The sequence below is a fragment of the Callionymus lyra genome, chromosome 4, assembly GCF_982586985.1.
Source record: "Callionymus lyra chromosome 4, fCalLyr1.hap1.1, whole genome shotgun sequence".
In the NCBI taxonomy this organism is placed as follows: domain Eukaryota; kingdom Metazoa; phylum Chordata; class Actinopteri; order Syngnathiformes; family Callionymidae; genus Callionymus; species Callionymus lyra.
Genome location: NC_141821.1, coordinates 25,055,616 through 25,069,471, shown reverse-complemented (window position 1 = coordinate 25,069,471; position 13,856 = coordinate 25,055,616). Strand labels below are relative to the sequence as shown.

Here is a 13,856-nt window from a genome sequence, read left to right as displayed (position 1 = left end):
CATATCCTAACCTGCCTCTCACCAACCAGTACTCTTGTTAAGATTATAGAGCCTGATCAGAAACGTAATGCACATTATATCTTGGAAAAGAATGTAGTTCAATGTGAATATTAGAATAGAGTATGTAACATTCATCAATAGCCTTATAAGATGAAGCAAACGTTGTCGTTACACATTTCCAAATGACTAAAATCTCCAACCTATCTGCTCATCACTGAGGCTGATCTAGTGACACGGACCAGGAAGTGACAAAAACACACAGAAAACGATCAGATTGGCAGAACTTTTTAGTTTATGTAAAAGTTTTAATGCGGCGTCATGTGACCTCGTTGAACCAATCACAACAATGATGATGAGACGCGCGTCAACCGGTTGCCATGGTGACGGCGCGCATCAAAGGACGGTTCAGACCAGAGCGACTCGACGGATTTAAAAGTCGGACTCTTTCCCAATCGCACAACGTGAGGCCTTTAAAATTCGCGTTCAAAGCATGTAAAAAATGAATGAGTTGCTCTCAGAGGAGTTTGAAAAGGCCAAAGCGACCGGGTATGTATTTTAAACATCGAATATCTAATTCAGGTTTAAACGACGAAGGCTTCCCGCGCAAAATCAGTAGATGTCGACTGAGAAAAGTAATACAATTTTATTAAACTATGTTTTAAACTGGAAAACTAAATTATATATATATAATATTTATAGTAAAACATTTTAATTATAATTTAAATATAGTTAAAACATATAATATTAATGAATGTTTATAAAACATTTGTATAAAAAGTTTATAAAAAGAAAGAACATCCAGGTAAAACGTGATCGAGGCACAATGACATAAATTGCCTTTCTCACCTGTTTGACAACATCTTAATCTTCCTAAATGTCTCTCCAAACGTCTTCTTCGCTAATGTTGTCTCCAAACCTCGCCACACACGTCTAACATGTCTATTTTCTGTGTCAGTCCGTCAAACAAAGTTGTGTCCTTCACTGGTGAATCTTCTTCAAACTGTCCCATTGTGTGTTTAACAGCAGCTTCATTTTAAAGCTGAGAGGCAACAAGGTGAGACTGGATGACAAAGGAGCAGTGATTCTGTCCACGTACCTGAGGAACAACTCCAGCGTTGCGGGTCAGTGGTCCACGATGACGTGTGGAGATGGAAAGTGTGATGTTCTTGCTGTGTTTCCAGGACTGGACATCAGCTACAACAACATCACGGATGAAGGCGCTAGACGTGTTGCCGAGCTCCTGAAGGTGCAACTGTCTATTGACACTTCACACAGAGGACTGAGTGTACGTTTGCTGTCACAGGACGAGAACTCCGCCCTGAAGTATCTCAACTTGACCTTCAACTGTGTGGAGGCAGACGGAGCCGAATCTCTCGCCAACAATCTTGAGGTACTTGAGTGTCAAGACATTACTGTTATTTCATCGGACGATGGAGTAAACCAAACTGCTCTGAGTTTTTGATTCGATTTTATTTAAAGTGACAAATCATAACAAAGTTATCTGAAGACACTTTACAGTTTAAGTAAGACTATATTCTCAGCAAATCAACAATGAATTAATCACAGTGTGACAGCAGAGCAGCTTGAAAACTGAAGGCCTTGGCTCCATATCTACATTTAGAGATCTGTAGTATAACTAATAGATCTGAGTTTAAGTAACATCCTAGATGGCTGATATGTTTGGATTGGGGTGTGTTTGTGTGTGTCTGGGGGTGTGTGCGTGTGTGTGTGTGTGTGTAGAGTAACTGCTGTCTTCAGGTTCTGCATCTGTCAGGAAATAAATTGGGGAACTCTGGAGGGATGCACTTGAGCAGAATGTTGCTAATAAACGAAACACTAAGGGAGCTACAGCTGATCGCCTGTGACCTGGTACACACACATGCACCCACATACACACACACACACATAGATACACTCACACAAATACGCACACTCGGAGACACAGATAGACACAGGCATGCACACACAGACACGGAGTAAAGACACATAGACACACACAAACATGCACACACATACTTCTACCTGCATACAGTACACACACAAACACATGCACACATAGAGACACATATACACAGATATTCACCTACATACACACACAAAGACACATGCACACACTCATGCACCCACAAACACACGCACACACAGAGACACACATAGACAATGATGTGCACCCACATACACACACAAAAGCACATGCACACACATAAACACACACAGACATATACACACTGAAAGAAACACACAGCACACAAAGACCCACATAGACACAGATATGCACCCACTTACACACACACGCACCCACAAACACACGCAAACACAGAGACACACATAGACACAGACGTGCACCCACATACACACACAAAGTCACCCAGACACACACATAAATACACACATAGGCATAAACACACTGAGAGAAACCCACACACACACAGAAACACACAGCAGGTGCACCGACAAACACGCATACACTCGGATGCACCTACAGACACACACAGAGATACACAAACCACAAAAGAGAAACACAAAGACGCAGAGACAGACACAAAGTGTCACATATACACAGAGATAGTGACAGTAATTGATGGTGGATCTCCTGCAGACTGTGGAGAGCATCAACTCTCTGGCCATCGTGCTGAAGAACAACAAGACTCTCCTGTCTCTGGACGTCAGTCGGCCGCTGCTCTTCAGTCAGCAGGTAGATGTTCGTCTCGGAGTCTCAGACGAGTGTGTGTCTCACGACGTGTCCACCAGGAAGAGTGGCTGTGGCACTTCTCTGACATGCTGGCCATGAACAGCAGTCTGCTGGAGCTGCACCTGGGATCTGCAGGAATGACTGACTGTGGACTTGAGATTCTCACTGTGGGCCTGAAGAGAAACAAGAACCTGCGCTACCTGGACCTGCGCTGGTATGCACACACGCACACGCACACGCACACGCACAAGCACTCGCACACGCACACGCACGCACGCACACGCACACGCACACGCACACGCACACGCACACGCACACGCACACGCACGCACACACACACACACTCACACACTCACGGACGCACATTCTGTAACGTTGGCCTGAGTTTGACTTTGTGTTGCTAGTAACCGGGTCACTCGGGACGGAACCCTCCACTTGGCCGAGATGATGGAGGAGAACTCCACGCTGGAGGTTCTGGATCTGTCTTACAATCGCATAGAGGATGAGGGAGCCGTCACCCTCAGCCGGGTGTTGACCCGACCCCCGAAGTGCAGCCTCCTACAGTGAGAACACAAAAACTATACATTCATGATTCACCTGCTGTCAATTTAAATTATATTTGTGTCAAACCGACAATGTATCTTCCCATGTGTGTCAACTTGTGATTGTGTGATGGTGTGTGTGTGTGTCTGCTTGTGTGTGTGTGTGTATCAGACTTTCAGTGACCAACAACAACATCAGCACTGAGGGTTTGTCTGCTCTGGCTGAGAGTCTCAAGATCAACACAACTTTAACTCACATGTACATCAGTGGGAACAAGCTGAAGGAAGAGATCAGTCAGGTGACACAAACACACACACACACACAATTACACACAATGACAAACACTGACGAACACGGCCTCCTTCAGGTGTACAAAGATCTGATGACCAGCGGTCGACTTCCGCCGTGGCAGACGGATGTGAGCGCGTTTAAGGCCGACGGTCGCTTCCTCCTGGCTGAGAGCTCCAACCGTCTGATCAGACGGTACTCCTGCTACCACAGTCCGCAGCCAGGAGAGGGCGCTGCTGTGTGATGGTCCGGGGCCCCAAAAACACACAAAAACCGTCAAAACTGAACCAGAGAAAGTGGTGTGTGGAGTGATGGAGAGTGAACGTTGGTGCCTCGTCTAAACCCTTTGATGTCGATATTTAAAAAGATAAATTCCATCATTTACTTTCTCATATACAGTGTATATTCCACACAGTGGCATAGGTTTCAAGATTTCAAGGATTTAATCTGAGGAGGCCTTTGACACATTGACCCAGTGCCCATGTGATTTTTATTTACACGTGTGGGAGCCCCATAAAGAGGATAGTCCCCCCTGTATTATAATAGATATTATTTACCACATAACGGTGTCTTTTGAGAATGAATGTAGTTTGATTCAATTAATCAATTTTTAATAATCAAAGAGATGTTGTCTATTTATTTTGTAAGCTGGTGCTTGTTGAAGAAGAAGATGGTCAAATTTAGGGTGTATGCACAGAGTGAGAAGAACCCTTCAGAACATTATGAACATCCATCAAGTAACTCATCACAACTCAAAAAATTGAGGTTTAGACAAAGTATTGTTGAATGCAGATACTGATCACTGTCATGGATTAACATGCAATGTTTTTTAAAAAATGATGTTAAATGTGTCAATTTGTATTAATAAGAAATTCCATTTATGACCAGAACTGTGGACACATTGAGGAACATAAAGGGGGGTAGAGCTTCAAAGTATCTTAATAGTTCTCATAAAAAGTCAAATGAAATATAGATTGAGCAGTTAACTGTCTGTTCCTCAAACTCAAAAAACATGATGATTATCATGAAATAATAACAATATATACAGGCATAGAAATAAAAAAATGACAATTCAATCGAATTTAATGTGCCAGATCATAACCGTTCGACTCAAAAACAAATGTTTAAAAACACCATGTAAGAGAAGATAAAAACAGGTCTCAAATTTTAATTTTACAGGGGTGCTAGCTCAGGGGACCTGAACCCTCTTGGCATCAGGTCTTCACTGTCCACTTTCTTATGGTTAATTAACTAATTATATTAAGTTAATCAGAACTAAGTCAGACCCACACAAGGATGGCAGAGGATCACCATGGTAACAGAGACTCAATAACCAGGATTGTTGAAGGACGTTTATTTTCCTGCACAGATCATCTCCATGTTCAACTACATACATGACTGGTCGTGATGTCATGACACGCTTCTGTGAGATTCCATGTTGTCCTTGCACTACTCTCCGTTACTGCTCTCTGGACTCTCCCGACTGTAGTCCTCCTGCAGCTCCAGCAGGAGGCTCCTCCTCCTCACAGAGTGCTCCAGCTGCCGGCGCTCCGGTGTAGTCAAGGTCCAGCGCTGCATGGCCAGGCGGGTCAGGGTCTGAAGCCGGGGCAGAGCATGGAGGAGCGCAGGCAGCCAGGCGGAGCAGGAGGAAGAGCTGCTGGGCCTCAAGCTGAGGTCCAGGTCCTCAAGAGAGTTCAGACCATCGGTCCCCGAGAAGAGGTTGGACCAGCCGGAGTCTGACACGGAGCCGTTATAAGACACGTCCAACACTCGAAGTGACGTCAGAAGGCCATGCTTTCCGGCCAAACCTAAAGGGGGGGCAGCAGTCGCCTGGTTACCATCAAAAACTGTCTCCTTCTGGACCTTCAATGTTCATCACCGAGGTGCAGAAGGTCATCGGCTGTGAGCTCACAGCTGCTGAGTAGAAGCTCCTGGATGACGGACGGCTGCAGAGCGTTCAGGAGGAGAGACAGTCGGCCACCCACGACCTTTGACCATGAGACGTCCACGCTGAGGAGGCCGGGGACGGCCAGAGCTGACACACACACACAAACCACACGCATACATACAGATAAACAAACAGACATTAACGCAGACAAATACTTTACATATGTTGGTGAAAGACAAGAAGCTGGATCACAACAAAACACAAAAATAACACAACACAACACAAACAGCAGAACGAACAGACGCACAAAACTCCTCATGTCTCACCGACGGCAGCGACAGAGTCCAGGCTCAGGCGACAGTTGTTGAGCGGCAGGCGTCTCATGCGGCTCAGAGGCAGGGCAGAGACCAGCGGGAGAACGGCGCCACCTACCTCCACGTTGGCCGACACGTCAAGTTCCGTCAGCGCCGGCAGAGAAGGGAGCACCTGGACTGGAGGTCAAAGGTCACAATCTTGAGAAGCGCATTCAAAAGTGCGCTCACCGAGGGCTCCTATGTCAGAGTGTGTGAGAGCACACATGTGCAGGTCCAGGACCTCCAGGTGAGTCAGGTGGCACAGGTGAAAAGTCAGGTGATGCAACTGTCCAGACAGACTCTTGTTGGTGGAGAGGTCAAGTTCTTGTACTGAAGACAGACAGCGGAGAGAAGCACCTGCAGGGGGCGCTCAATCAGCAGATGGAACAAAGATACCTCAGAAATGATCAGTTGTAAAGAATTGCTGTTCCGAAGCTAGAGCGGAAATCTCTCACTATGGTCTGTCAGAGGCACATGCTCTCAGACATTAAAGTGTGTCCCGGGGTCAGATTACGGCCCTTTGATTATATCCATGCGCCCTCATGAGGTCAAAGTATGATCATGTAGAAACGACAAAGGAAAGCTAGGTAAAATATTTTGTATTTGTTTTAAATATTACTTTGGAATATTTATTTTCTTCTTTAAAATTATTTTGACCAAAATTAAAAAAATAAACAGATAGAATTATGCCTATCATTCATCATATTTTATTTAATGTCTTGTGATTGTGTGATGGTAACTTATTGAGCTTTGATAGAAAAATAACATGACATTCCATAACATCTTAGGTTTTGTTCCTTCGTTCTATTGGTCTTTGTGTCCCTTACAAAGGTCATAGTACAGTGCGGGGATGGAGAACCAGGGGCCTGGGGAACATTTTCAACAGTTTGGGGCATTTTTGAACACTTTAGCCTTTTTTTTCCCCTTTCTCTCTTTCTCCCCACCAGGGAGCCCTGTATACAGTGCCTTGCGAAAGTATTCGGCCCCCTTGAACCTTTCAACATTTCGCCACATTTCAGGCTTCAAACATAAAGATATAAAAAATTTGATTTTTGTCATGAATCAACAACAAGTGGGACACAATCGTGAAGTGGAATGAAATTTATTGGATAATTTAAACTTTTTTAACAAATAAACTGAAAAGTGGGGCGTGCAATATTATTCGGCCCCATTGCGCTAATACTTTGTAGCGCCACCTTTTGCTGCAATTACAGCTGCAAGTTGCTTGGGGTATGTCTCTATCAGTTTTGCACATCGAGAGACTGGAATTCTTGCCCATTCTTCCTTGCAAAAGAGCTCGAGCTCAGTGAGGTTGGATGGAGAGCGTTTGTGAACAGCAGTCTTCAACTCTTTCCACAGATTCTCGATTGGATTCAGGTCTGGACTTTGACTTGGCTATTCTAACACCTGGATACGTCTATTTGTGAACCATTCCATTGTAGATTTGGCTTTATGTTTTGGATCATTGTCCTGTTGGAAGATAAATCTCCGTCCCAGTCTCAGGTCTTTTGCAGACTCCAACAGGTTTTCTTCTAGAATGGTCCTGTATTTGGCTCCATCCATCTTCCCATCAATTTTAGCCATCTTCCATGTCCCTGCTGAAGAAAAGCAGGCCCAAACCATGATGCTGCCACCACCATGTTTGACAGTGGGGATGGTGTGTTCAGGGTGATGAGCTGTGTTGCTTTACGCCAAACATATCGTTTTGCATTGTGGCCAAAAAGTTCGATTTTGGTTTCATCTGACCAGAGCACCTTCTTCCACATGTTTGGTGTGTCTCCCAGGTGGCTTGTGGCAAACTTTAAACAAGAATTTTTATGGATATCTTTGAGAAATGGCTTTCTTCTTGCCACTCTTCCATAAAGGCCAGATTTGTGCAGTGCACGACTGATTGTTGTCCTATGGACACTCTCCCACCTCAGCTGTAGTTATCTGCAGTTCATCATGAGTGATAATGGGCCTCTTGGCTGCATCTCTGATCAGTCTTCTCCTTGTTTGAGATGAAAGTTTGGAGGGACGGCCGGGTCTTGGTAGATTTGCAGTCTGATACTCCTTCCATTTCAATATAATTGCTTGCACAGTGCTCCTTGAGATGTTTAAAGCTTGGGAAATCTTTTTGTATCCAAATCCGGCTTTAAACTTCTCCACAACAGTATCTCGGACCTGCCTGGTGTGTTCCTTTGTCTTCATGGTTCTCTCTGCGCTTTAAACAGAACCCAGAGACTATCAAAGAGCAGGTGCATTTATACGGAGACTTGATTACACACAGGTGCATTCTATTTATCATCATCAGTCATTTAGGACAACATTGGATCATTCAAAGATCCTCACTGAACTTCTGGAGTGAGTTTGCTGCACTGAAAGTAAAGGGGCCGAATAATATTGCACGCCCCACTTTTCAGTTTTTTATTTGTTAAAAAAGTTTAAATTATCCAATAAATTTTGTTTGTGTCCCACTTGTTGTTGATTCATGACAAAAAATTAAAATTTTATATCTTTATGTTTGAAGCCTGAAATGTGGCGAAATGTTGAAAGGTTCAAGGGGGCCGAATACTTTCGCAAGGCACTGTATAATATGGCCCCTGAGGAAATGTAATTGCCCCCCCCCAAACCAATGGTTGACCAGTTTCATAACCCAGACACCTGATGGAGCAGACTGAAGACAGTGCAATTTCACTCCTGACTCAATTCTCTGTTGACCTCTGACCTGGACTCACCCAGGACGTCCAGGCCCGGCCCGTCCAGCCCACAGGAGCGCAGCCTCAGAGTACTGATGGACGAGGCGTGACGGAGTGACGTTGCCAGAGTGACAAAACCATCGGCGACTCGGGAGAGCTGGTGGTTACCGGAGAGGTCCAGCAGCGAGAGACAAGGGAGGGACAACAGGGTCTCACCTGAGGGAGAAGTGGGAGTCACTCACTGCACATGAGCGTACCTGTGTGTGTTTCACTCCTCACCCAGCAGTGCAGCGTCATGTGATGTCAGGTGACAGGCCATCAGGTGGAGCTCCTTCATGTTTGGGTGCAGTTTACCCAGCAAGCCTTGCAGAGCGCTGCCGCCCACGCCGCTGTTCCAGGAAAGATCCAGCACCTCCAGCAGAGGGATGGAGCCCAGAGCCTCACCTGGACATCAAAAAAGGGTCAACGTTCCCCCACAGTCGTGGTCAAAAGAACGTCTGCGATGTCACACTCAGAGCTGTGATGTCATCGCCGGTCAGTCTGCAGCTGCAGAGTCGTAGGGTCTTCAGGCGGCCCACAAGGTGCAGGTGAGAGGTCAGAGCCCTGAGACTGCCTCCCACCAGCTGGTTCCACGACACGTCCAGATCCTCCAGCTGAGGGAGCAGCTGAAGAAGAGAGGCTGAGGAGGAGAGAAGGCTTGTGTCACCCACGAGTGCACATGTGTGTGTTCTTGTTACTGTGTTGTTGTTGTGTTATCGTTTTCGTGAGTATGTGTGTTAATGTGTATTGTTGTGAGCGTGTGTGTGTGTTAGTGTGGGTGTGTGTGTGTGTGTGTGTGTGTGTGTGTACGTACCCAGCTCCAGCAGTTCAGTAACTGTGATGTCACAGTGAGACAAACTCAGAGTTTTACTGTCGTACTTCTTCCCCAGTTTCTTCAGACCAACCCGTACTCGACCCCATACAACTTCAGGGTTTCGATCATGAGGTTCTGATGGACACACACACACACACACACACACACACACACACACACACACACACACACACATACACACACACACAAAGTTACTTAGTAGGTGAAATCAAATCATTCAAGTTATACTCTCCCTCTCACCTGAACTCCTCCCTCCTCTCTCACTCAGACAGTTCCCCTCCTAGAATGTATCTCTGAACTGAACGCTCCTTACCTCATCATTAACTCCTCTCTTACCTGTTCTCCTCCATCCTTACCTCAACTCATCCTCCATCCTGACCTCTCTTACCTAAACTCCTCTCTCAGATGGCCCCCCGACTCTCTTACCTGAACTCCTCCCCTTCTCTTCACAACTGTCCTCCAGGGGGCTGCGGTCAGCGTTCAGGCTGAGGAATCGTCCGAAGGGTCTCCTGTCCGAACCGGTTCTTTTCTTGCGAATCTGGTTCATGATGAGGTTGAGAGTGGAGCGTCTCTGGGAGGCGCCGCTTTGAAGACCTGCCGACCAGAGAGTTTAGACCCGATCCATGTCAGTCATCTTCAAGTCAATATTGAAAGATTCATCACGATCACGTGACGAACATGGCGGATGTGCAACATCAGGTTATGTTAAGCAGGCATGTCCAAACTCGTGGTGCAGGTTTTCATCCTACCAGGAAGGCAAATAAATCATTCAAGCATATAAAACAAGCGGCACTAGACTGACACCTGAGAGGGTTCTACTGGCCCTGATGCTGAGATGGGAAGTTGATCTAAACTTTTTCATAAGGTAAAATATCTGTCTAGTCCAGGGGTCTTAAACTTGCAGCCTGCGACTATATGTTCTGCAGCGCTCCATTTATTGTCTTTATTGACTCCTTTTTTTAAGTTAAATGGTTCAGAAATTAAGATCATCTAATCAAATGTTATTATTTAAATGGATTTTATTATAAAGTAAAGATGGAACACATTTCTCAAAGGAAATAACACTAAAAATGTGACAAAAATGGCTGAAATTCACAGTAAAACCACAAATAAATCTATGGAAGTAGATCAGTGCAATCGGAATACTGAATGGTTCAAAAATCTAAATTCTGAGAATTTAAATGTTTTGAAATGTTTAAGCATTAAATCATAGTTTTGAAAAACGTAATTAATAATAACAGTTGATATATACTGTAACAACTGCATGTTTATGTGTGTTACTATGGTAATAGAAGTGACGTAAGAGGTCACAAAGAATGAGAACCCGCTCGTTATATTCATGTGTGAATCTATGCGAGTACTTTGAATAAACATAAATTACTGCAAGTATATTGATTTGATTTATGGATCACATGACATGGTGTAAGAATCCTCGGACTAACGCAAAGATTTATGGAAAAGTTTGAAACACCAGAAACAGGGAGAGACAGTCGAAGAAAGAAAAGAGGAAATGTGCCCAGCTTGCAACAAAAAGATGCAGAAGATGTAACAGTGAGAGTGTTTGCAAAACTAAAATGGTGAGAGAAGTGACAACTGCTCAGGGAAGTTTAGACCATGAAGGAACATTTTTCTTGTGCATGAGAAGACAACAATGATTGATCAGCATGACTCAGGTGATGAGTGGCATGTGTGTTTCCCAGTGAACAACGATCTTTTGGATTTCAAGATTGACACAGGAGCAGATATCACTATAATGTCTCAACAAACCTTCAGCAAACTGCCAATAACACCCTGGCGGATTAAGACTGGACGCAGTGCTACAAGTCCAGGAGGGGAGGTGACCTGTATGGGAAAGTTACTTGCTAACAGCCTGTGTAAGGTGCTAAAATATGTATTTTGGGTTACTGTAATTAAGTGATCCTTCTCACAGAACCTGTTAGGTAGAGGGGTTGCCAAGAGAATGGGCATGTTGATAAGGATTAATGCTGTCAAAACAGAAGTGTCCGAAGTGATGTGTTTAGAGAAATAGGGCTGCTTGAGTGTGATCCAGTCCAAAAATTAAAACCAGAAGCAGAGTAGAGTGCCATTTCCACTTTTGCCTAAGGTCGAAGCCGAGCTAAAACGTATGCTCAACTTGGGAATAATTGAACGTGCAGAGCCAACTGACTGGTGCGCGCAAAAGGTGATACACAAACATGATACACTGTCGAGGAGCCCGCTGAGCAACACCTCGGAACCAAAAGCAGAGGGAGATATCCAAATGTTGTGACAAACAAACCTATTTCATCTGATAAACTCAGTGAGATCAGGGAGGCAACAAAGGTGGACTCAGATCTGCAAACAGTCATCGTCTACATTCGGAACGGTTGGCTGCATAAGATGAGTGCTTACTCATTCCATCAGGCATACCTCAAAGCTAGAGATCATCTTACAGAGTCAGGGGGACTTGTTCTGTACAAAGACAGGATAGTAATGCGAGCTAATGTGTTAAAAAGATACATGAGGGACACCTGGGGTTGACCAAGTGCCAAGAGAGAGCCAAAAATGAGTGTTTGGTGGCCTGGAATCAGCAAAGCAATAAAAGAGACAGTGTTGAGGTGTCAATACTGTATTGAGCACAAACCCAAGCAAAGAAGTGAACCCAGATCCCCACTCCACTTCCTGAGGGACCGTGGCAAAGGATTGCAGCAGACTTGTGTGAGTTACTCTACGGACTACTACACAAGATACATTGAGATTGCTAACTTACCTTCCATATCAAGCCTTCAAGTCATAAATAGACTGAAAAGTATCATTGCCAGGTGGGGAATACCACAAGTGTTAGTGAGTGACAATGGTACACAGTTTTCAAAATCAATCTTCAGAGAATTCAGCAGAAACTATGGGTTTGATCGCGAAACCTTCAGCCCACATGACCCCCAGGCAAACGGAGCAGCAGAAAGAGCTGTTCAAACAGCCAAGGGGATCCTGAAGCAGCCTGACCCATGCATGGCTCTGATGTGTCTGATGTGTTACAGAGCTACTCCTATATCAGCTACAGGTGCCAGTCCAGCCCAGCTGATGTTAGGTCGGCAGATCCGCACCACTCTTCCCATGTTAGAGAACGAACTACAATCTGATCCTGTGGACCGTGACCAAGTTCTAAAGAGAGATTCTCAAGCTGAGCAAGCATGAGTTCTTTTACAATCGCAGGAACTCTGGCTGGTGCCACTACAACCAGGACAAAAGTCAAAGTCAGGTTGGACAGGGAGAAGGATTGGAAGACTCCAGAAACTGGGACTGAAGAATCAGCTGAACCACTTTACCATCTTGTTGAAACGGGAAACGGTGCAGTGATTCCAGACATCAACGACGCTACTGGTGAAGAACAGCAGTGTGAGGACATCTCGATCAAAACATCTAGTTCCTGTGCTACTCAAGTTCGCAGAGAAGCAAGGTCACTGCAGGTCAAACCACCATCAGGGCCTGTTCCAGAAACTGTAACCAGACTGACCTCTAGAGGCCGTGAAGTTAGACTTCCCTTGAGGTACAGAGAGACCTAAAATGTTTGTTAAATGTGTTAACGTGTCTGTTTAAGGTTCCAGAAAAGAGTCGGAAGATCAACATCTGAATATGATATATAATATCTCTATACTAACTCAAAGAAGGGAGATGCAATAAGTGCATGTTTATGTGTGTTACTATGGTAATGAAAGTGACGTCAGAGGTCACACAGAATGAGAACCGGGTCGTTATATACATGAGTGAATCTATGCGAGTACTTGGAATAAACATAAATTACTGCAACTATATCGATTGGATTACTGGATCACGTGAAATATACAATAACTTGTATATAGAAAGGTTTAATCGTTTTCATTCAATAGTTTAATTCAATAATTTTTAGATCGAAAAGTAGATTTTTTTTCCCCCCAATTATTTAATATTAAATCTAAATAAATTCATGTTTTACACAGCGTTTGACGCCCAACATTTTTTCGTAGCTTTTTAAATTTAAGAATTTAAACAGAAATATGATACACCTTCATTAAACATAGAAAACTTTGTTGAACCCCGAAGGATTCTTTTGTCCAGCAGCAATAACGCCACAATATATAACTCATATCCAAAACGTTCATCAAATCTGCTGAAAGACCCCCGAGCTAAACCAGACGCACACACAAAAAAAGTAGTTTAATTCGAACCGAATACGAAGGAAATATTCATCCAAACTTCCATCGTAGTTCACTCACCTGCGGACTCCATGGCTGGAATTATTGCCGCAAAAAAAATGTAGATTGTTAGTATTTGAAAGACAAGTCACATGACCCAATCGAGTATCCGAGCGCAGTGTTCCGACGGTACCGTCAAACTTATTTCGTTCAGAAAAATCTCGACTGCTGCGATACTTCGGTGACGTCACGTCCCGTGCTCGTCAGGTGGATAAAGCGGAAATGCGAACACACCTGTAAACGGTGGAATGTCTGCTGATGTGACAACTTTTCAAGCTTAATGTTTAATCATTCACTTTACACAGCAATATGGTGCATCTGTATGTATT

General features: G+C 44.4%; 2 protein-coding genes across 4 annotated transcripts; one reads left to right on the top strand and one right to left on the bottom strand.

Moving 5' to 3' along the window:
* The first annotated feature begins 447 nt into the window (after positions 1-447).
* On the top strand, positions 448-4,216 carry lrrc34 (leucine rich repeat containing 34). 2 transcript variants are annotated; one of them, XM_087789384.1, is made up of 10 exons: positions 448-546; positions 1,024-1,121; positions 1,182-1,246; positions 1,304-1,390; positions 1,741-1,869; positions 2,600-2,695; positions 2,752-2,906; positions 3,097-3,255; positions 3,407-3,533; positions 3,603-4,216. In XM_087789384.1, exons 1-10 carry the CDS (start codon positions 500-502, stop codon positions 3,765-3,767), a joined length of 1,128 nt encoding a protein of 375 aa, XP_087645510.1. In that variant the 5' UTR covers positions 448-499; the 3' UTR covers positions 3,768-4,216. The 2 variants fall into 2 exon arrangements, with proteins under 2 accessions (XP_087645510.1, XP_087645511.1); XM_087789385.1 differs by lacking the exon at positions 1,741-1,869.
* Positions 4,217-4,897: 681 nt separating this feature from the next.
* On the bottom strand, positions 4,898-13,687 carry lrrc31 (leucine rich repeat containing 31). 2 transcript variants are annotated; one of them, XM_087789377.1, is made up of 10 exons: positions 13,549-13,687; positions 9,743-9,910; positions 9,296-9,430; positions 8,954-9,121; positions 8,722-8,886; positions 8,482-8,658; positions 5,954-6,121; positions 5,738-5,902; positions 5,403-5,558; positions 4,898-5,331 (listed from the first exon to the last, which is right to left on the bottom strand). In XM_087789377.1, the coding sequence occupies exons 1-10, from the start codon at positions 13,559-13,561 to the stop codon at positions 4,973-4,975; spliced, it is 1,674 nt and encodes a 557-aa protein (XP_087645503.1). In that variant the 5' UTR covers positions 13,562-13,687; the 3' UTR covers positions 4,898-4,972. The 2 variants fall into 2 exon arrangements, with proteins under 2 accessions (XP_087645503.1, XP_087645504.1); XM_087789378.1 differs by having other exon boundaries at positions 5,436-5,558.
* Between the last annotated feature and the right edge of the window lie 169 nt (positions 13,688-13,856).